Here is a 24323-nt window from a genome sequence, read left to right as displayed (position 1 = left end):
ATGAGGGGACCCTCTACCTGTAGAGTAAAATAGTTTTATAAGGCTACTTATATCAATAGAATCTTCATCTTTTGTGAGTGCTCATGATTTTATTAATATTTCAAAATTATAATTGATTTAATTAATTAAATTTTAAATTAGGAAACAATTTATAAGTGCCCCTTGAATTTAACGTGTTTAAAACTACCTATTGCTATGTCAATTTTATGTTAGATTGTATAGAATTTAGTTTAAAATTGCCATATATCCAGTTATCACAATCCCCCACAAAATAAATACAAATGAAGGGTAAATTCTGTTTCATCTAATCTGACAATATATATAATCTGCATATAAATTGCTAATAATATGAGGTCAAGACAATGTAAAAAAAAAAGAAAGAAACACAAGAACAATTCCAGAAGATTTCATATTATTTATATGATGCTTACAGAGTATAACGCTCTCAAAGTATGCACTCTAACTTGTATAAAAACTCCAAAAGTACAAACATCAATGTAGACAGACAATGTAAACATCAACGAGATATAAAAGACAGGCAGAGTGTGTAATGGCAACAATTCTGTTATGCGGTACATGTATAAAGTATGGAGGATGAGTTATGGTCAATGAGTGAGGTGTCTGCCCGGAGTGATCACCGTCTTGGAGGGCAAGATCTAGTGTTTACCTGAATTTAATTGAAGAAAATGAGCTTCATATTATTTTTTTTTTTTAAAAACCCATACAAAATGCTGAAAAGTGGCCTGAAAATATGTATAATAAAATTAAACGTACATCATAAAAAACAAGGCCTAAAATGGCCTGTATACTGTCCACTGTACCGTTTCAGTCAAGCCTGTGGCAGGGCCATGAACATGTGAAATGTTTTGGAACGGTACTAATATAACTTAGTATAATGCAAGGACAACCGAGAGGATATCAGTCATAAAAAAATGGGTGTGAGAGTGATAAAATTAATCAAAAAGTTATCACGTTACAACTGAGTGCATCTTGACATGTGCTGTAAGAAGAGGTCACGGGTCAAAGAGAGACTGATTTAAGTGCCATAGAGCTCAACGGCCCTGTTTCAGTTTGTCAATGTGGAAGGTGAGTTTGAGGGCGGGCCCCAGCTTTAAGCCCATATATTTCATCATGACGTCACTACGGAGCAGTAGTAGAGCTTTTCCATCAATCTCCTGCAACAGAAGAGCCAAAAAGCAATGTTAACGCAGCAGCAAATCACATTTTATACATTTACACGAGGATACTCTACAGCTAGATGACTTGTTGTGGCTGCTAATGCAGACTGCAGCTTTAAGGGCAAACTTAAACCTCTTGAGACACAAGCGTGACTGCTGTGTGCATTATCCATTTCCCTTTTTGATTTGTAACTAGTAGCACCAGTTAAACATGCAAGAAAAAAAAAATCTAGAGCAAATATTTTCCTAAAAATTAATGGCAACATATGTGGACAGTGGGACTACGTTGTAAAATTTTGAATAATACCAAGCCATAGAAAGTCAGATTTTTTTAAATCAAATTTAACTTTTGGTTGGATTTTAGGACTTAGTTGCATGGAGAGCTATAGGATGCTCCCTTGCTCCCTATGTAGTGAATGACAACCTCCAGTGTGCTGTCTATCTGCACAGGTCTCAGAACAGTTCAAAATGCACCTTATTTTCATCCTAACTCCATATAAAGCCTCTGAAAGCAACATTTTTCATTTTTTTTTTTTTTTTTTTAGAATTATTTTTTATTTCGCAAGTACAAAGAAAAACAGAGACAAACAACCTGGACCCTGGTTTCCATCCAAGTATTAACCAATACTAAACAATATCCTCTATGCAATAGGGGAGGAAAAAAACAAACAAACAAACAAAAAAAACACCACAATGCACATTCCCCTTCACTTTATACCTACAACACTCTTTTCTTTCTTTTCTTTTTTACACACAAGACAAGAGAAAATGGACAAGACAAACAGAACAAACTATTTAGACACATTCTGGACAAGTTACAACACACAGGACACAAGTCTCACTAACAAAAAAAACAAAAAACAAAGTAATAATAGTAATAATAATAATGTCTCATTCACACACGCACAAATTACACTGGTGGTGCTCCACAAACAAATAAAATAAGATACAAAATAACATTTTTCAAGTTTTGGATGAACCCATTGATTCTCAGTGTGATAATGCACAGTAAATATACAGTAGTCTTTTACACTGACCAGAAGGGTCAGTAACCCTGAGCCTAAACCACTGAGCCACCACTGCCCAAAGACATTATTGGTGAAGCAAATACGTGTGTGAAAAACACTTTGGTGTGACTTCATAGACTTCAATGTATTCTGCAGCGCTAACAAGAGTCATGTGAAAGACTCTTAATGTGAGTAAATATCACTCACTTTTGCACATTAATCATTGCTCTTCACAATCACAAAAGTGACCGAAGATGGTTTCAAAACAGCAAATTTCTCTGAAAGGTGAGGAGTTTGTATCCCTGAAATTATTATTATAATTTTTTTTCATGCATTTATTTATTTTGTGGAATTGTATCATTTTCCACGGCACACCTGACAGTCTTTCACAGCACAGTGGTTGGGAAACACTGGTGTATAGCAAAGCCAAAATACAATGTCTACACATGTGTACGCAGGGTGACATGAGGTTAACTCAAACGTGAAAATCAATGATCTGCAATCTCCAGCTCTCAAAAGGTTTTGTCACAGAATGTGGAGGGTTGTTATGGAGCACAATCTACAAGTGATTAAAGGGGTAGTTCACCCAAAAAACACAGCCTCAATCAATTTGTTTGGAGAAAAGATGAAATGAAAGTGAATGGTGCCTGGAGCTATTAGTCTCTAACATTCAGCCTAACTTTCTTTCTTCTTTTGTTCCATAGAAGAAAGTCAGTCATATGGGTTTGGAGGGTGAGTAAATTATGACAGAATTTTCATTTTAGGGTAAACTATCACTTTAATCACCTATTCCTCAACTTACATGTTTGCGGAAGAGGTCTGCGTGTGGTCCCAGCTGAGGGTCAATGTCTCTGATGAACTGCATGACGTCCTCTACCGTCCACAGGTTGGGATCCTGTCCACTGGGCCTCTGACTCTCTTTCAAGCTCAGAAAACGCTCTGATCCTGGTAAGAATTGTTTTCAGTATAAAATCAATATCTTCTGATGAATCCAGTTTGGATAAGTGAGGTCTTTAAGGTTCATCAGTTGTTCACATTATTGCATTTAGGCATTGAATGAATAAGGTATCAGAATGATTAAGTACAATCCATTAGGTATGTGAAGTATGTTTTAGTGTGCAAGTGATGTTTAATACTGGGTTTGTTTTGGAACGTGTGTATGTGTACCTGTGGAGCCCAGACGATGAAGTTGTCCCGGCGAGCTGCTACTCCGAGAGAGTGTACGCATTGTCAAGATGTGTCCAGGAGACAAATGTGCTTTCTCTAAGACCTCTGAGCTACTGATCCCATTCTCCATCTGAAATGGCTCTGATCAACCACATATATCACAAACACATCACCACTTTATCACTAACAAAAAGGTAAATGGTAAATGTACAACCCAGAGTTTCAACAGGATGTAAAAATCCACAGCTCAGTGATTCTGTTCAATGCTGGTTAAGCCATAGAACAATGTGCAATACCTTCTGAAGAGAGACGATGGGTTTTGGCTATTTTGTGTGGTACCAGGTTGCTGTTGTAGGTGTCGTGTTGGAGGAATCTTGTAGTTCCTCGACCAGGTCCAGAACCAAGACTTTCTGTAAAGTTTCTCCTCTCTACCCACACAAGGAAAAGACACACAATACCTTCTTTCTTCTGTAGGCTACACAACCTTAGTGTTAAAAAGCATCAATAGAAATGATTGACAGCAGATGTGTTTGCGTGCATGAGTGCTAACCTGTGTATGTTCGGCTGTCATAGTGAACTCCTCCAAGAGGAACGGGCTGACTACCGAACAGTGGGTCACAGTGCAGGTTGCGGCAGAGTTTCTCCAGAAAGCGCAACATGTACGTCACACTGTTCACTGCAGGTAGTGTAAGAGTGTGGTGCTGTTGCTCAAAGTAGGCTGTGGATTAAACAGGAAAGGTTCAGGTTTAGCTCAGTTTTAAAACTTTGTGTGCTGCATTCATAGGCAGCTTTTCAGGTTGTTTAAGATTAATTTCAATTTAATGCTGCCTCCTAAGATGCTTGTTTTGGACAGATTCTAAGGCATCAATGCTTGTATCTTTTGTGGAGACAGAAATACCAACATTTATTGTGACAAGCTTGGTAAAGAAAATAAATTCCAAGGTAGCGGAAGAATTGAGAGAGATGTTGATTATACATTTAATTTAATATAGAAAAGTATCAATAAAAAAAGTTTAAAATAATGCATATTTTGTTATGTTACAGCCTTATTCCAAAATTGATTCATTATTTTCCTCAAAATTCAATACCCCATAATGACAACGTGAAAGAAGTTTGTTTGAAATCTTTGCAAATTCATTAAAAATAAAAAAACAAATGTACATGTACATCACATGTACATAAGTATTCACAGCCTTTGCTCAATACTTTATTGAAGCACCTTTGGCACCAACTAAAGCCTCAAGTCTTTTTGTGTATGATGCTACAAGCTTGGCACACCTATTTTTGGGCAGTTTCTCCCATTCTTCTTTGCAGGACCTCTCAAGCTCCATCAGGTTGGATGGGGAGCGTTAGTGCACAGCCATTTTCAGATCTCTCCAGAGAGGTTCAATAAGGTTCAAGTCTTGGTTCTGGCTGGGCCACTCAAGGACATACACAGAGTTGTCCCGTAGCCAATCCTTTATTATCTTGACTGTGTGCTTAGGGTCATTGTCCTGTTGGAAGATGAACCTTCGCCCCAGTCTAAGGTCCAGAGCGCTCTGAAGCAGGTTTTCATCAAGGATGTCTCTGTACATTGCTGCATTCATCTTTCCCTCAATCCTGACTAGTCTCCAGGTGGGCTGTCATGTGCCTTTTACTGAGGATTGGCTTCCGTCTGGCCACTCTACCATACAGGCCTGATTGGTGGAGTGCTGCAGAGATGGTTGTTCTTCTGGAAGGTTCTCCTCTCTCCACAGAGAAATGCTGGAGCTCTTTCAGAATGACTTTCAGGTTCTTGGTCACCTCCGTGTCTAAGGCCCTCAGTTTGGCCAGGCGACCAGCTCTAGGAAGAGTCCTGGTGGTTCCAAACTTCTACCATTTATGGATGATGGAGGCCACTGTGCTCATTGGGACCTTCACCTTTTTCTGTACCCTTCCCCAGATCTGTGCCTCAATACAATCCTGTCTCAGAGGTCTACAGACAATTCCTTGGACATCATGGTTTGGTTTGTGCTCTGACATGCACTGTTAACTGTGGGACCTTATATAGACAAGTGTGTGCCTTTCCAAATCATGTCCAATCAACTGAATTTACCACAGGTGGACAAGTTGTAGAAACATCTCAAGGATGATCAGTGGAAACAGGATGCACCTGAGCTCAATTTTGAATGTCATGGCAAAGGCTGTGAATACTTATGTACATGTGATTTTAATTTTTTTATTTGTAATAAATATGCAAAGATTTCAAACAAACTTCTTTCACAATGTCATTATGGGGTACTATTTGTAGAACTTTGAGGAAAATAATGAATTTAATCAATTTTGGAATAAGGCTGTAACATAACAAAATGTGGAAAAAGTGAATCGCTGTGAATAGTTTCCGGATGCACTGTAAAACTTCCATTTAATTTTTTCCCAAATTCCGTGTTTTTATCTTAATTTCTCTGAATTCTAGATTTTAAAGTTGAATTACAATTACTTTTCAAAATACCATTACATTATTGTTTTATTAAAGGAAGAGTGTCAATACTGATACTCACACAAATCAAAACCCAAAATTGGAGTTGTGTTTTTTTATTTTATTATTAATTATTTATTTGTGTCAAATACAGTGCTGCACAGTAGAGCAGTTTTAATGAAAGCAGTGATGAAACTCTTGCTTGAGATATTGCTTAAATATAATGTAATTATTATTAATATATTATTATTACTACTTGAATTTTGCTTTATGGGCTAATGTGCTTATTAAACTGCAAAAGGGTACGATTTAATTGTATTAATATATGGTCTCAGTGATCTATCTACGTGCTTCACAGTGAATAAAGTGCTCTGCTCTTTGTCATTAATACACACACAGCACATGTGATGTTAACAATGCGGTTAGTGTTTAAGCAGTGGATTCTCACAATCATTTACTGTTGAAGCCCACAGCTCATTTGTTTAATTCAATCTCTGCCTTTTGTGGTTTAATCACCACACTAGGATATATCATAATTTTAATTTGATTATTTGTGCATTTATACATTAATTTCCTCCCAAATATGTCAAGTTCCGTAACATTCCACGTTTTTTGTTAATTCCTTTTTCATTAGTCGATTCCATGATTCTGTCTGTGTTTTCCACCATGCTGCAATCATAGGGCCATAACAGATGTATGTATGTAAAGTTGAAGTCAGAAGTTTACATACACCTTAGCCAAATTCTTTTAAACTCAGTTTTTCACAATTCCTGACATTTAATCATACAAAACATTACCTGTCTTAGGTCAGCTAGGATCACTACTTTATTTTAAGAATGTGAAATTTCAGAATAATGGTAGAGAGAATGATTTATTTCAGCTTTCATTTCTTTCATCACATTCCCAGTGGGTCAGAAGTTTACATACACTTTGTTATTATTTGTAGCATTGCCTTTACATTGTTTAACTTGGGTCAAACGTTTTGGATATCTTTTCACAAGCTTCTCACAATAAGTTGCTGGAATTTTGGCCTCCAGACAGAACTGGTGTAACTGAGTCAGGTTTGTAGGCCTCCTTGCTCGCACACGCTATTTCAGTTCTGCCCACAAAGTTCAGATTGGAATTTGTTTTATTTTTATTTTTTATTGTGGATATAGATACTTGTCTACCTGTTTCCTCCAGCATCTTCACAAGGTCCTTTGCTGTAGTTCTGGGATTGATTTGCACTTTACGCACCAAACTACATTCATCTCTAGGATTCCTTCCTGAGCGGTATGATGGCTGGATGGATGCATAGTGTTTATACTTGTGTACTGTTTTTTGTACAGATGAATATGGTACCTTCAGGTGTTTAGAAATTGCTCCTAAGGATGAACCAGACTCATGGAGGTCCACAATTGTTTTACTGAGTTCTTGGCTGTTTTCTTTTTATTTTCCCATGATGTCAAGTAAAGAGGCACTGAGTTTGAAGGTAGGCCTTAAAATACATGCACAGGTACACCTCCAATTCAGTACACTTCCAATCAGAAGCTAATTGTCTAAAGGGCTTGACATAATTTTCTAGAATGTTCCAAGCTGCTTAACTTTTTCCCCGCCAGCGTTTTTAAAAAAAGTTGCCAGCCACCGCCAGGGTTTTTGACGATTTTCGCTAAATTTTAATGGCCAGCAGAATATTTTCTTCCATGAATATATGAAGATGCTATATATCAAAATAAAGATCTGAGCCTCTGCTTTTAGGCAAAAAAAAAACGATTTTATTTTATCTTCATTTGTTCTTTTTTTATTGCCACTTGAACAGAGGTAGGTTTTGTCAAAAACAACATTTCGGACAAGAAGCTGAGAAAAAGGCATTTTTATCAAACAAGTGCTTTAGTATTAGTATGGTGTTCCACTTCACGTTTGAGACGATCGCAGTCTGTTTCTTTGATCAAAGAGTTGCGTACTCTTTCAAAACATGCGTTCGGGTCTTCCTTACCGTATACCACCTAAAACACGGATACCCGGAAAATTCCGTGTTTGGCGGGGAAGCGTTTTTTCATAAAACCCGGAAAATTCCGTGTTTGGCGGGGAAAGAGTTAAAGGCACAGTTAATTTAGTGTTTGTAAAATTCTGACCCACTGGAATTGTGAAATAGTCAATTAAATGTGAAACAATCAGTCTGTAATCAATTGTTGGAAAAATTACTTTTGTCATGCACAAAGTAGATGTTCCAAGCGACTTGCCAAAACTATAGTTTGCTAATATTAAATCTGTGGAGTGGTTAAAAAAATAGTTTTAATGACTTAAGCCTAAGTGTATGTAAACTTCTGACTAAAACTTTATGTATGATAGAAATTAACTTTTTTGTTAAAGGACAATATCTGCATACCAACATAGCATAAAATCTATTTATGTAAAATCCTTCAAACCATACTAAAAACTAGATATGGCTTGAGAAGAATATAATTAAAGATTTTTGTCTATTTCCATGGCATACTTGCCCCGTGCCCTGGTTCATTTTGGACACTGTTGTATGATCATGTCTGTGTGTGCTGACCTGATATGAGCTCTCCTCCATTTCCTGGTTTGAGGCAGGAGAAGACAGTGCTCTGGTTATGTGCACAGTCAAAACAGGCCTGAACACACTGCTGCAGCACTGAGGAAGCTTGACCTGGCCCAAAGTGATCCGGCAAAGACTGAATTCGTCGTGCATCCAGGTGTGGACCCACTTTCCCATACTTGTTCAGGTACACACATACTGAGACACCCAAATATTTGCAAAGTAAGGCAAAATGCTACATAAGGACTGAAATGTTTCTTTCAAAGTGCAGTGGGTTGAATTGTTTTAGCTCTCTTTAAGACATTTGCAGTACCTGTAGGAGCCTGTAAGGCAGCGCTGGGAATTGTAGCATTGTCCAATGGAACTGAGCTGGTGTCTGGCTCTGGAGTGCTACTGCTTGGGGAGGTGGGCATAGGGTTGGGCACCAATCTGGGCTTTCTCTGTAGACAAATACACACAGTCAGGAGAAATGTGTTTAAATAACACTGCTTCATTGTCTTTTAGTTATCCAGCGATGGTTTCCATTGATTTCCAACAAGAATTACTAAAGTTGTAAGAGTCACACCTTGCTGCCAGGTTTGGGGCCTCTCTTTTTGGGAATTTTGATAGGTTCTGTCTGGTTCTGCTGCCAGTTTTCTGGCAGTTTGCCTTTGGGTCTACCAGGGCCCTCAGTCACCCCTTCTAGCCATGCCACCCTCTTGGCCCAGCCCAGCTGAAAGACAACATAAAAGTACAACATAAACACTGACCAGTGTCTTGGAGGATAATCTATAGGCCTTATTCCCAGTAGTGCCATCTTTTATTTTTGACAGGAATTAAAATAACACTGTGAGGGATAGACCATCTCTTCAAATGTAGCACAGTGCATGTAGCACTGTATAAAGCTATCAAAAAGCTACTCACATCTCATTTTTCACAACTCATTTTGTCTGGAGTTTTTTTGTCAAGATATTTTTTCAATGTTTTGTCAGCAGAACAGTCCAAAAACACTTAAAACAACTGTACAACCTAATGAAAAGTCTGTCTATCCTTCAAAGCATTTTTGTCATTCCCATCAAAAATCAAAGATGGCGCTGCTGTGAATAAGGTCAATAATCTGTTAACGACAGTTATTTTCAGCAGTTATCTCCCTTTTCTTTTTAAATGTCTGAAAATGTACTTAAATACTTGATACTATTATGAATTGCCTGAAAAACCCTTAGTGTAAATTTTGTTGCGGTATCGCAATCGGTATCAGGAGTCGTGAAATTTTTCTTGTACTACTATTGACACCAGATGTTTTGGTATAATGACAACCCTAGATACCGATATACCTTGCTTCCTGGTTTGGGACCACGTTTCTTGGGGATTTTAATAGTTTCCAGTTCCTTTTCAGGCTGGTCTGTCTGGGGACCAACTGTTTCTTTCTCTCCCCAGGACCCTGTTAGTTTGGTTTTCTTGCGGCCAGGCTTACGTTTCTTCTTGGGTGGGGGTCTGCCTGGTGTAGGGGGCATACCTAACCCCTCTATACTACTGTCCGGCAGGGCACCAAGTGCACCTAGCATCTTCGGTAACCCAGCTGCAAAAGAGAGATAAAGAAGATGACTGATTAATGTAGTAGCTGATATATGTATGTGAACAGGAAGTGTCAACAATACAGCACTTTATAGGGATAGTTCTACCATAATTGACTTGCATGATTTTTTTCTGTGGAACACAAAAGGAGATGTTGGGAAGGATGTTAACCTCAGTCACCAATCCCTTTCATTGTATGATGAAAAAGGTACAATTTAAGTGAAATATGTCTGACGCTAACATTCTACATAAAATCTCCTTTTGTTACATTGTTTTGGAACACCATACAGGTGAGTAAATGATAGATGATAAAAACATTTCCATTTTGGGTGAAATATCCTTGTAAATGAAATACACATCAATCTGGGCAATATACCACAACTTGCTGCAACAAACATGAAAGCAGAAGACAGAGAGAGGAGGCTTTTTTGCAGAGTTGTGCTGACCCATTTTCTTTGAACCATGTTAATAAAGAGACAAGTTGTGTTAAACATTTTTGGTGGCGGTGTCCTCAAAAGTGCAAAGAGAAACTGAGCGAGAGAGAGAAAGAGCACACAACAGGAAAAGAAGAGGAAGAGAGAGAGATAATGAAAGAAAGAGATCCTTAAGAACAGAAAACTCAAGATAGAATGAGAATTTTACACATAAACAATAGCACCAAACCTCTATCAAAAGGATGTTAAAAACCAAAAAAGAAAAAAATGACATCTGATTCAAGATGTGAGTAAACAAACACTAGAGAATGACATTCATCTGAAACCTAACAACACACACATATAGACACAAACTTACGAGCCATACACACCTGTAAATGAGGCCAGGATTGCACTTTGTACAAATCCAACTGAGAAGAGTAAGGCTACACTACCTCGCTGAAAAAGGGTCTGTTCTCGATCTTGCAGTGTCAATTTGAGGCATCTATTTCTCAAGCTCAATTCACTTCCTTCCTGTCCCTTAGTTTCAATGTACACTCTAAAGCCCTGCAAAGTCTGCTGAAAGTGAGATAATGAACCGAGATTGTCCTTCTAGTACTATTAACCCTGAAAGTCTTTCATGTGCAAATGCGGTGGAGTTTGTCCTCGATCTATCACAGACAGATACGTTTTAAAGAGTGATCAGACTTTGCTTGCATGACTTTTAAACAAACTCAAAAATAAAAGTCAAATACACATTCTAAAAGGGTTGAATTATTACAGTATGCGTAGACATAATCCTTTTTTTCTTCAAAAATCCACATATTCACAATCAAAACACTACAGTAATTTTCTTACCCCAGTTTCAGTATGCTAAGAACTAGTGTGTCTTCTTAGAGGCATGATAAGTTTTCTCTCTTTCTTCTAACCCTCATCTCTCATCACCCACTTATGGTCACACCATCCATTCAAAGTGAGGCCTGCTATTGGGCACAGGGTTTGCAGCTATGCCAGCTGGGTGGATGCCAACCAACCCCTTGTAAACCAAAACTGAGAAAAACTCTTGTCTTATCCCTGCTTTTCTCTCTATCAAACGCATTTTTAAAAGATTGTTTTATCCGCCAGTCGTTGATTTCTCAAACCAGGCTATTCTTGGCTCTTCTTTTTTTGCTATTTCTTTCTCCATTTCTGTGGTGTCTAGTTATTTTACATTAATTCGTTCGTCCATGTAAGCTTTTCTATTTCCTACTGAATTCAACATACCTGGTTCATGTGTTTGTCTATGAACACCATGTATTCATTTCGATATGTACACTCACTGAGCACTTTATTAAGAACACCTGTACAACTACTTATTCATGTGATGATCTAATCAGACAATCATGTGGCAGCAATGCAGTGCATATAATCATCAGATACGGGTCAGGAACTTCAGTTAATGTTTACATCAACCATCAGAATGGAGACAATTTTTAATCTCAGTGATTTCAACCGTGGCATGATTTTTGGTGCCAGACGGGCTGGTTGGAATAATTCAGTAACTGCTGATCTCCTGGGATTTTCAGGCACAACAGTCTCTAAAGTATTACTCAAAATGTTGCCAAAAACTAAAAACATTCAGGTAGTGGCAGTTCTGCAGACAGAAACACCTTGTTGTGGAGAGAGGTCAATGAAGATTGGCCAGTCTGGTTCAAGCTGACAGAAAGGCTATGGTAACCAATTTTCTTCACAATACGAAATGCTCAGTGACACATACATTATGATTCAATAAGTGAAGAGCCATCACGTTTTAATCTAGCTGCAGCAAGTGCAGGCTCAAAGGATGAGCGTCCCCATGCCAGAGTGTGCATCAGCCGGATGCAGTTTCAATCTCTCCCCCTTCGATCGAGACACTTCACGCAACTCATAGAAGAGGCGCTGACCGCACAGAAAAATGCCCGTTTTGGAGTTTGTAGTTATTTACATGATCTGCTTCCTTATTATGCGAACTTTAATAAAGCTATAATTCATTAAATATAAGTGCATTTAAGATGTAACACCTGGTTGTTTCCTTTAAAGACGCTCGACATGCAAGTTCTGCTTCAGCGGAGGGGCAGCTCCAGCTCCACTTATTCTAGTATTTACTTATTTTGTATTTTTGCATATAATTCCCTCATACTTTGCAATCTACATCACCTGATGCTGTTTGGAATGTTTAGAGTGCATCTGGACTGTGAGCTGTGTAATTTTGCCTATCCTCAGTGAAGGTGCAAACTCCAGTGCTGCTCTCGCGCTTCATCATTAGAGTTTAATGTGAACTAATCATACGTTAAATGAGATCAAACGACTATTCGACAATGAAGATTTTTGTTTACAATTTATTATTATTCGTTTGAGCCCTAATATCTTATATACAGTTGAACTCAGAAGTTTACATACACCTTAGCCAAATACATTTAAACTCAGTTTTTCACAATTCCTGACATTTAATCGTTTAAAACATTCCCTGTCTAAGGTCAGTTAGGATCACTTCTTTATTTTAAGAATGTGAAATGTCAGAATAATAGTAGCAAGATTTATTTATTTCATCACATTCCTAATGAGTCAGAAGTTTACATACGCTGTGTTAGTATTTGGTAGCATTGCCTTTAAATAGTTTAACTTGGGTGTAACATTTTGGGTAGCCTTCCACAAGCTTCTCACAATAAGTTGCTGGAATTTTGGCCATTCCTCCAGACAAAGCTGGTGTAACTGAGTCAGGTTTGAAGGCCTCCTTGCTCGCACACACACTTTTTTAGTTCTGCTCACACATTTTCTATCAGATTGAGGTCAGCGCATTGTGATGGCCACTCCAATACCTTGACTTTGTTGTCCTTAAGCCATTTTGCCATTTGGAGGTATACTTGGGGTAATTGTCCATTTGGAAGACACATTTGCGACCAAGCTTTAACTTCCTGGCTGATGTCTTGAGATGTTGCTTCAATATATCAACAGAAATGTCCTTCATCATGATGCCATCTATTTTGTGAAGTGCACAATGCTTCATGGTTGGGATGGTGTTCTTCGGCTTGCAAGCCTCACCCTTTTTCTTCCAAACACAAGAATGGTCATTATGGCAAACAGTTCAATGTTTGTTTAATCAGACCAGAGGACATTTCTCCATAGAGTAAGATGTTTGTACCCATGTGGACTTGCAAACTGTAGTCAGGCTTTTTTATGGCGGTTTTGGAGCAGGGGCTTCTTCCATGCTGAGCAGCATTTCAGGTTATGTTGATATAGGACTTGTTTTACTGTGGATATTGATTCTTGTCTACCTGTTTCCTCCAGAATCTTCACAAGGTCCTTTGCTGTTGTTCTGGGATTCATTTGCACTTTTCAGACCAAACTACATTCATCTCTAGGAGACAGAATGCGTCTCCTTCCTGAGCGGTATGATGTCTGCGTAGTTCCATAGTATTTATACTCTCGTACTATTGTTTGTACAGATGAATGTGGTACCTTCAGCCATTTGGAAATTGCTCCCAAGAAGAACCAGACTTGTTGAGGTCTACAATTTGTTTTCTGAGGTCTTGGCTGATTTCTTTTGATTTTCCCATGATGTCAAGCAAAGAGGCACTGAGTTTGGAAGTCTTAAAATACATGCACAGGTACACCTCCAATTCAGTACACCTCATATCAGAAACGAATTTGCTAATTGTCTAAAGGCTGGACATAATTTTCAAGAATGTTCCAAGCTGCTTAAAGGCACAGTTAACTTAGTGTTTGTAAAATTCTGACCCACTGGAATTGTGATATAGTCAATTAAAAGTGAAACAATCTGTCTATAAACAATTGTTGGAAATATTGCCAAAACGACTTGCCAAAACTATAGTTTACTAATATGAAATCTGTGGAGTGGTTAAATAATTTGTTTTAAGGACTTCAACCTAAGTGTATGTAAACTTCTGACTTAAACTGTAGGTAAACTATCTTATAAGTTGCTCTGGTAGAAAATTATAGATACAAATATAAATCTGGATCATGTTAATGTGGGGTGGGGGGGGGTGCGTCGGTGGTTGAGGGTGCGTATCCTCAATTTCTTTTTCGCTATAAAAATATAATTTTTATATATAAAAAAAAAATCCTTTTTGTCGCATGCTAATGTTTAAATAATCTAATTACACTTTTATCAATGGAGTATGTATGCCTGTTAATGTATCAAAATATTACACTTAATAATTAGTCATTACATTTTATATATTCATTTTCCAAAATATATTATCGAAAATATAATGCATTGTGCTAAACAGAAGAATGCAGAACCTTTCCAAGTTCTTCAAATATTCCAAAATATGCATAATATATCGTAATTTGGAAAGAAAAGAACAACAATTACCTTATTTTGCTTATACAGATGAGCGCAATTATGAACAATGAGGCAGAAATCCAAACTAAACTTTCTTAAAAGTTCGCATTTGTTTCTTTAGTCACACACCCCGCATCTTTTGCCAGTAATCTGAGATGGCCTCTGTAACACATTGAGTATTATTATAATCATTATAATTATTATTAAATTCAGTAATTGATGCATCGATTTTTCAGCATAATACTGATGCATTCAATACTGATGCATTACACTCCTACATACTATTAATAAAAAAAGTAATTTAGTTTTGGGTGGCAGCTTGGAGGGGCACCTCGGTGAAAGGGTAGGGGCTCGAGCCCCTAGAGCCACCCCCTCTGCATGTGCCTGCTTATCAGAATGAGAAAGAAACTGAATTCATACTGAGCGATTTGCACCTTTAGTGCCTGGCGGCTGCAGGTTGTCTCCGGTGAGCGTGCACCAGCCCACAGGGAAGATGTCTCTGGAATCATAGCGGCAGTAGTAATCGAAAGCACCCCGCCAGCCATCAAAGGTGACAAGCACCTCCACACCTCGCAATGCTCCCACTGTGGCAGGACAGATGAAATGAGGGTTCTTCCTGTCCACCGCCTCCAGCTTCATTCCCACATGAAAATCGTTCTGCTCTGGGGCAGGTGGCTCTTGCTAGGGGGCCAGAGAGATGGAGGGAATACAGTTTTTAGCATTGTTTGTTGTATAACTATTACCTACATAGAAGATGAAAAGAGAGACTTTCATTCATTTAAGACAAGTCAGCCTGAACACTGCTGTGTGTGTGTGTGTGTGTGTGTGTGTGTGTGTGTGTGTGTGTTTGTTTGCTGTTCTGACATGTACCTTGTGAAAGATTCGAGCTGGGGCCATTTCTGCTCCATTGAGTGTTTTTAATAAGAACATGGGCCAGGATGACGCATTCAGACGAAACCCTAAAAATGAACAGTCAATTATCACTCAAAGTCTACAAAAATACATATTTAGGATGGGAAAAAAGTTGTTAATTAATTTTCTATTGTTGCAAGATGAGACAGCATTCTGCAAAAATCTATATGTGCTGGTCCAGTAACAAGAGCCTGTATCATTTTCTATAGCACGCAGAGTTAAAGCTGTTTAAAAAATGCCTGATCATCTCAAAATTATAAACAATTTAGACTGTTTGTAAATTGTTACGAAATTAATATTTTTGTTCCATTTAATCATAGTAGTTACAGTGTAACTACTATTAAGTGTATGAATTGCAATTGTTTGCAATTCATTTAAATAGTCCAAATGTGTTACTTAATGATAGTTTAAAGGAATATTCTGGGTTCAATACAAGTTAAGCTCAAACAACAGCATTTCTAGCATAATGTTGATCACCACAAAAATTTATTTCGACTCGTCCCTCATTTAATTAAAAAAATAAGCAAAAATCTGGGTTACAGTGAGGCCCTAACAATTGTAGTGAATGGGAAAACAATCTGTAAATGTTCAAATTAAAGCATAGCCATAATAAATGTATTTAACTTGTACTGAACCCGGAAAATTCCTTTAAGTACAAATAGTATGTAAATTCAAATTATAACAATTAATTTGATGTCATGAATGAACCTTCTTCACAGCAGCGCCATCTTTGTTTTTTGATGGGAATGACAATGAGGCTGTGAGGGATAGACCTATTGTCTCTTCAATGGGTTGTACTGCAGTTTAAATTGTTTTTGGACCATTCTGCAGGAAAAAAGAAAAACATATTTTCAAGAATATTTAGTAGACCAAAAACTCTAGGAGCTTATTACAGCTTTATACTGTGCGTGCCATTGAAGAGATAGAAGTCTATCCTTCACAGCCTCATTGTCATTCCCATTAAGAATCAAAGATGGCGCTAGTGTGAATAAGGCCTATACTGCATCATAATAATTAAAAATGTACAAAAATATTTACTGTTGAAGTCACACTGCTGTGACTGCTTGTCGTGTTAGTTTCTCAAGAGCAAACTATATAGTAAAATATCATTATCATACAGTAGGTATAGGAGGGCTATTACATGACATAAAGAAGAAGATGGTGACATCTAGAGGACAGTAACATACCTCCCTGGCAAGTAACAATAGTTATTCAACAACCACTGAAAAGTAATTAATAGACAATTAGCATACAAGCTATTCCATCTAAATCACTGATCTTTACTAGAATAGAGGTTTTAATACATTTCATCACCTAGTGGTGGCTGTAGCATTCCACCGTTCTTCTCGCAATTCCCAATAGGCTGTATTTCGGAGGAGTCCACCAGGCGCCAGAAATCATTCTTGTTGTCGCTGCCATCCAGTCGCAGGCGGAGGCGAGAGCCGGTCAGGCCCACCACGGTGGCAATGCAGGTAGATGTAGTGTTTCTAGGATCCTGAGCTTCCAGCTTCATCCCTGCCTTAAACTCGTTCACCGGAGGGTTAGTACTCTGAGGAGAGATAGAGGTCCTAGACAAACTTCTTATTTCTTTTAGTGTAATAGTGTAATTAGCTATACCATTTATAATTAGTGCTTTAAGCAAGAAGACTCACCTGTCTGAAGCAGTGAGCAGGGGCAGCCATCGCTCCTGTCTCTTTCAGGTACTTATCCCAGCTGAAAAGTCCTTAAAGATAGGTCAGTAAGTCAGCATCAAATGACTTTTCAAACTAGGGATGGCACCGATCCAATTCCTGGATTGGTATCGGCTTCGATACTGACGTTTTTAGATTGAAATCGGCCCGACGAGCCAGATCCAAATCCGATACTGTGTGTTATCATGTTCGTTACTGTCAAGCTCCAAATATGACATAAAAGAACCATAAAAACAGCATTAAAGTATATGATTCATGCATTTTATTCAAAGCCACTTGAGCGGTGGCTCTATGAATCACAAAATGCACGTGCAGCGCCACACTCACGGCTATTTTTAGCCTTCACACGGTGCACAATATTTGAGCGCTACTCATGAACAACATCTCAGATGCAGATGCTCAATAGTTCGGTTCACTTATAATATGCATTTAAAATGGCACCGGAGGTGGATTTTTACCAGAATTTGAATAAGAAGTGAATTAAACTACTATGAACTTGCCTACAAACAGATACATGCAGGACTTCCTGGAGAGTTCAGAATGTCAAAATAAAATCCAAAGGGTTTTAAAGTTAAAGATGCAAGACTGAGAAATATTACTGTTGTAATTGAAATGCTAAATTAAGTATCTAGTTTGTTACCTAGGTACTGTGATGGCACACAAGAAGGGTGACCACCACAAGCTTGTTTGATCTGTCTACTATCATTCCACTCAATAGCTACTGAGAGAGGAAAACAATTTGAGATCACAAATCAGCATGACCATCTTTAATTTAAAGGAATAGTTCACCTAAATATGAAAATTATCTCATTATTTACTCACCATTATGCCACCTCAGATGTGTATGTAGAACAAAAATGAAGATTTTCAGGAGAATTTCTCAGCACTTTTGGTCCATATAATACAAGTGAATGGGTGGCAAAATTGTGAAGGTCCAAAAATCACATAAACCAGCATAAAAGTAATCCAAATGACTCCAGTGGTTAAATAAATGTCTTCAGAAGCGATATGATAGTGTGAGTGAGAAACAGACTTTTACTATAAATTCTCCTCCCTGCTCAGCCAATCTCCACTTTAACTTACATTTTTCTTGTGTTTTTGTTGATTCACATTCTTCATTCTCACTCCCCCTAATGGGCAGGAAGAAGAATTTCTGGCAAAAATAGTCTTACATATGGATCTGTTCCTCACCCACACCAATCATATAACTTCAGAAGACATGGATTTAACCACTCAAGCTTTATGGATTTCTTTTATGCTGCCTTTATGTCCTTTTTGAAGCATCAACATCTTGGCACCCATTCACTTGTATTGTATGGACCAACAGAGCTGAAAATGTATTCTAAAAATCTTAATTTGTGTTCTGCAGAAGAAAGAAAGGCATACACTTCTGGGATGGCATGAGGAAATTATGAGAAATGTTTCATTTTTGGGTGAACTATTCCTTTAATAATGCTGCCTCTTGATGACAGTTATACCTCACATTATAGTATTATTACAATCTCACTGAATCTGGACACAAGTTACAGTGTACAATTAGTTCCTCGCATCTCTTGCGGCTCTTATATGTTCATATACTGTATACTGTATGTATTAGGGATGTGCCACGGCTGTCGACTAATCAACTAGTCATCCAACAACTGACTAATCGATTAGCGGGGTCGACTACTAATATTAATATTTTGGTGGTGGTGGCTTTAATGAGAGATGCAATTCTCATATTAACTGAAAGACGCAACTTTTTGGAGAATGTTTTTGTGTGATTATAGCTTGCTGTGATTAAAAATTATTAATAGTCAGCACAGTAAATCCCTCTGCAAGAACTTTCATCTCTTTAATGCTTTAAAGGTGCACTCACTAACTTTTTTCTTTGTGTCATCTTGGACTTACACAGACACCTAGCGGCTTGGATGCAGCATAATTCAAAATGAATAGTTTTCAGTTTCAGATGCAATTGTAGAAATCTAGTATTCACAGTTAGCCTTGATTACTTTAAACAATGAGTAACATTGTCCAATAACACGACAGTTACTGAGATTTAGCGAGTAGTATTCGGCTGGCCATGTGATTCTAATATAGCAGCCCCCATATGCGGACCCTCTCCATGTAGAATAAAACTGCTTTTACAAATAACTGATATGACAATTTATAACGATTTATCAGATTTATAATGAAAGCAGACTACAGACAAGTGGACCAAACTAGTGAAAATCAATGCATTGAAGATGGAATTGCATCAGTATGGCAGCATGAAACTGCCCCCATTGTCTGTAGCAGTTATGCTGTGAAGGATAGACTTATACAGTTGAAGACAAATCAATGCATTAAGTATAAAAATCTCTTACCTTTTTGTGGTACAGGTTTCTTCATGATCACACTTTTTCAAACCACTCTATGGAAATCAAACACAAAACCAATTTAGATTTAAAAAGATTTCAAATCAATAGTTCAGACAATATCCATCCATCATCCATCCAAGCAATAGATCAGACAATATCTATCTATCTATCTCCATCCATCCATCCAATCAATAGATCAGACAATATCGATCTATCTATCTATCTCCATCCATCCATCCATCCACCCACTTCCATTGGAGATTCTAAGTCTCCTGAACTGTCCTTAAGCAGAGTTAATGGGTACACTAGTCAGCTGTCACTGTTCTCTCATTCTACACATGCTAAGCCATTTTTCATCATGAACCACTGCCAGCAATATTCCTCAATGGACATAACCCATAAGCTCTCTGTGCTAGAAGAGAACTAAATTGGGGAGAATACAGTGAAAAAAAACAATCAGGCGTTCCCAGAATTCCCTGCGTGACCCAGTTCATTTAATTATATTTTACGGCAATAGATATGTTTCTTCTTATTTTTAATATCAATTATGTACATTGGGGTGTTCTGTGTTATATTTGATGTAATTTAGTTAATGTTTATTACATTATTTTAATGTCACATGTTACCCTGATGGTGTGTTTGTGTGCGTGACACTGAGCACGGTTTCTACATGTTTATTGGTCATTGCTCCAGGAAGGGCCGCTATTGATGAACTTCATGTCATCATGTGCCCTTTTGTAAATACTATGGTGATTAACAAGATATTATAAAGTGAAAAGCCGATTTTTACAGTTTCAGAAGGTTAATATATCAAGTTAATTATTTAATAATATAAAAGACGGTAATGCAACGTAAAACAGGCATCAAAATTACATCCGTAAAGCCTGAAAAGTGGTTGCCGTATTTTGAGTGAATAAGTGAATTTTTGGCAACCACAGTTTTTTTGCCTTAAATTTAACAGTGCGCGCACTGGATATCTCGGTGCCCGGACATCACAAAATGAATGCACTTAATATGAATTCTACAGAGAATCATCTGATTTAAATAGGTGAGGAGGAAATAAGACCTCTCAAATTACTAGACAAGTCCAGAGTCACTGATTAGTTAAAGAGGAGACAACACCATGCATCAACATCAATTATAAGGCTTTTAAAAATGCACATCATCACCACTGGTAAAATGTAACGTGTTTATTCTGTAGTAACACAGTGACAAAAAGTTATAGTTTCATATTAAATCTACTAGGAGGAATCAGTTTAACTTAATTTTTTTTATTATTTTATTTTAAGTGCTTTATGTACATGTTTAGGCTATTAGTTTTTTCCATAACAAATACTACTTTATTTTTTTTAGAAAGCCAAGCTACATTGACTTAAATAAAATAATGATGAGGAGCCATCCATTGTGGTTATGTCCTTATTATTAGGCTACCAATTAAACAGTGGAAAAACTATGACAGGCTAAACATTCAAGGGCAAGTACATATTGTAGAATTAAGGGGTTTAAAATCTGGACCTCCATGAATTTTGGGCAAATTAGACAAAGTTTTCCTCCTGTTCTAACAAACTGGCCCTGTTTATCTTCAGATATTTTTAAGATATGACTTACTATAAATTATTAAGAGTCTGGTGAAAGGAAAACAATATTTTGAAAGGACACAATTTTTTTTCCAAGCTCAGGAAAGTCACTCACCCATACTGTGTAGGTAGTACCGTCAGAATATTATAACTAGCCCTATAAAATAAGGTCTTGTTTAAACTAAGTTAATTTATTTTGATTTCCCATAGAAGTCAAACTATTGTAAAATTCAAAAAGTTCAAAATTTCCCATGTAAACATGAAATGCAGTTCAGTAATTCTATTCATTAGTAATTAATTGCAATAATATAACTAACCAACTTTGAGCTTGTGGGTGAGCTTGGTCCCTCACCACTGAAGATAATTTTTGGACCATGGTTGTGCCATAGTGAATGGGTATTTTGAAATTGCCTTGTAGGTTTGTATTAGGTCTTGTTGTGGTGTTAGACATTAAGATAGACGGCCAACTTGTATCATGTCCAGGGACACATTAAGATGCCACGGGCACGGGGCCCCCTGGGCTTGAACGACGATTTGCCAGTTAATTAATGCGGCCCTGGCCATGACATCAAAATCTCACTCCAGCCTGGTATCCAAAGCAATTTTATTCACGCAATGATCAGTTCAAACATACCCTCCGTAATGCCTGCACGCGATAAAAATGAACAAATCTAATTGCACGCATACCTAAATCCCGTATAGCTGTGTCGAAAGATGCTTCTTTTCCCAGTTTTTCCAATTCTATGTTTAAAAGCAGGGCGCCTTTGAGCGCCAAACACACAGTCCCTCCCTCTCAATAAATGACAGCACAGCAGCAGCCTCCTTTCAATGGGACAGTACACTATTCCAACTCTATAACTACAACAAAGTCTTATTTTTTATTCTTTTGTACATCTTAAATCATGCGAATCCACCTATATCTCACTTACGTGCACCTAAACTAGGAAACTTTTTAAAAAAACAGCAAACAAAACATAATAGAGTCGCTATTTCATATCCATAATAAACAAACATGCGGCTATGCTAATTAGCATACTAACATGTTTCATATTACACAGTGGTAATTTTTACATCTCTGCAGGTTATAATGCGCTCATTCCAAAAATATAGAGTAAACTATACTTATTTAATTCAGTGTTACTGTAAGGCAACATTTTATCTCCAATGCATGTACAGTACGCATTAGCTAAATGCTAATGTAAAGCAATTCTATTAGTTACTTTGTGTGCGTTTCCATTCAAATTTATCAATACTACAGTTATAAAGTGAGGAAGTAACTGCATCGCGATTGTTACGGCCGGAAGGAAGGGGACTATTTACCTTACGCGGAAAGGTTTTGTGTAATTTCTCAAATGTGAGGGTTAGTGTTTATCCGCCATGTTTTTAGTGCGCGTGTAGTCTTGTGTATGTGTGTGTGTGTGTGTGTGTGTGTGTCAGTAGCAGCGCGTGGAGAGGGGAGGGGCTGCACGCGACTGCGCTGAACAATAACGACCATTACCAAATGGGTAAAAAAGGCAAAAGCGAGTTGTTTGTCTGTCTGTCTATTATGCCGTTTGTAAGGTTGTTTGATTACCACAAGTGTCCAAAGGAAAAACTAAAGTTTCTTTTGTATTGTATTTACCAAAAAGGTATAGTAATGACTAAGTAACTGGAACATAAAAGCAACTCTGGTATGTAGATTGATGCCAAAAGGGGGTATTTTCATAGGGGGGTTTAGAGAGAGAGAAATTTGGCACTTTTGTTTTCATTACCAAAATATGATTAGATTATTTTGACACTTTTCGTTTTATAATCTCACTGTGACTAGATGTATATCAGTAATGTAATGGGGTGGGAGGAGAGCAAACGGAGGCGTGTTTTTATCTGTTTTTAAAGGGATATTCCGGGAATTTAAACTGAATTTTTTACATAACATTGATGACTGGAAAAAATAGTTTTGAAGCAGCAAATACTGTGTTCTAGCGAGGCGCTTAGAAAGGGAGTGAATGGGGACAATCCGTAAACGTTAAAATACTCACTGTTTCAAGAGTAAAGCCACAAGACATAAACAATATGCATCTTAACGTTATGTTTTTGCTATAAAATCGCTTACTAACCTTTTTCTGTGTAAAGTTAAAGCCAGTTGTACAACTTTGTTGCTACGAGTTGTAACAGAAAAATGTATGTAAGTGCTTTTATAAAATTATTTTATAAATTATTAGCTTCAAAATTCGGTCTTTAAACCCTCCATAATCTGACCCCATTTACTTGTATGTGCCTCATTGCTGCGTCAATTTGTTCTTTTCTTAAAAAAAAAAAAAAAAAAAGGAGGGACGAATCGAAATTATTTTTTTGAGGTAATCAATATTATGCAACCAATGCTTACGTTTGAACTTAACTTGTATTGATTCCGAAATATTCCTAAAATGTAATATACATTGCACAGCTCAAAAGACAACAGATAAAAAAAACATAAGATAGATAGATAGATAGATAGATAGATAGATAGATAGATAGATAGATAGATAGATAGATAGATAGATAGATAGATATAGTTGTTTCAACACCAAAAAAAAATAAATACAATTAAAAAAATACAGAAGAAACATTGAGGCTTTTAGAAATATGCGATTGTAATTGTAGGCTTGTTGCAGGCAGAGGTCGCACAGCTGTAGAGAATGACATGTTAATAGGGCGGGGCGCGGGAGGAGGGCGCTTCTAAAGGGATCCTCCTCAGACTCTTACCTGGAAAAACTACAGGAATACTTTCACGTCATAGTGAAGGCATGTCGCATGAGCGCACCGAGGATGAGTTTTTATTAAACTAGATACTATTTTCGACCTATACAATGTATACGACTGAACGCAGGCGCATGAGCCTGCACGAAACCAAGAGAAGGGATCCTGTACGAGTTTTAGCTGGAAGTTTATGGCAGGATCCTCTGGCTCTCGAAGTCGGCGCCAATAAAGTCATAATATCCCCGCGGAGTCGGACCAGAGCTTTATCTGTGGTGTATATTGCCGTTGAGGACGGGTCTATGCCCCAAAAAGAGCAGAGTCTTTCGCTGACATGTCTTCAAGAAGCCTGCGCTGACGCTCACGCGGTGCTGAAGAGCATTTCGCTTGAGCGCATTGCTCTGGGCACTACCGATATCCTGGACACTTTTTACAACGCAGGCAAGTTCTGACACGCGTATATCTGGCAT

At 37.6% G+C, this 24323-nt stretch overlaps 2 protein-coding genes across 4 annotated transcripts in view; one reads left to right on the top strand and one right to left on the bottom strand.

Moving 5' to 3' along the window:
- Positions 1 to 401: 401 nt before the first annotated feature.
- On the bottom strand, positions 402 to 23878 carry LOC127656353 (polycomb protein SCMH1-like). 3 transcript variants are annotated; one of them, XM_052144650.1, is made up of 15 exons: positions 23863 to 23878; positions 19568 to 19614; positions 17184 to 17254; positions 16846 to 17080; positions 15490 to 15578; positions 15054 to 15300; positions 9642 to 9886; positions 8894 to 9040; positions 8642 to 8768; positions 8326 to 8526; positions 3903 to 4070; positions 3649 to 3780; positions 3353 to 3493; positions 2988 to 3130; positions 402 to 1175 (listed from the first exon to the last, which is right to left on the bottom strand). In XM_052144650.1, exons 2-15 carry the CDS (start codon positions 19590 to 19592, stop codon positions 1053 to 1055), a joined length of 2094 nt encoding a protein of 697 aa, XP_052000610.1. In that variant the 5' UTR covers positions 19593 to 19614; positions 23863 to 23878; the 3' UTR covers positions 402 to 1052. The 3 variants fall into 3 exon arrangements, with proteins under 3 accessions (XP_052000610.1, XP_052000609.1, XP_052000611.1); XM_052144649.1 differs by lacking the exon at positions 23863 to 23878 and adding an exon at positions 22459 to 22531; XM_052144651.1 differs by lacking the exon at positions 23863 to 23878 and having other exon boundaries at positions 16846 to 17099; positions 19568 to 19604.
- The window catches only part of LOC127656352 (mitogen-activated protein kinase kinase kinase 5-like), a 36839-nt gene continuing 36386 nt past the window's right edge, over positions 23871 to 24323 (top strand). Inside the window, exon 1 of the mRNA XM_052144647.1 lies at positions 23871 to 24294. Within this exon, the coding sequence (XP_052000607.1) occupies positions 23967 to 24294 (328 nt within the window). The 5' untranslated portion in view covers positions 23871 to 23966. The remainder of the gene's footprint in view (positions 24295 to 24323) is intronic.

The sequence above is a fragment of the Xyrauchen texanus genome, chromosome 15 (assembly GCF_025860055.1).
Source record: "Xyrauchen texanus isolate HMW12.3.18 chromosome 15, RBS_HiC_50CHRs, whole genome shotgun sequence".
Taxonomy (NCBI): domain Eukaryota; kingdom Metazoa; phylum Chordata; class Actinopteri; order Cypriniformes; family Catostomidae; genus Xyrauchen; species Xyrauchen texanus.
Note: the sequence above shows the minus strand (reverse complement) of the source record. Positions and strands in the feature narration are given on the sequence as shown.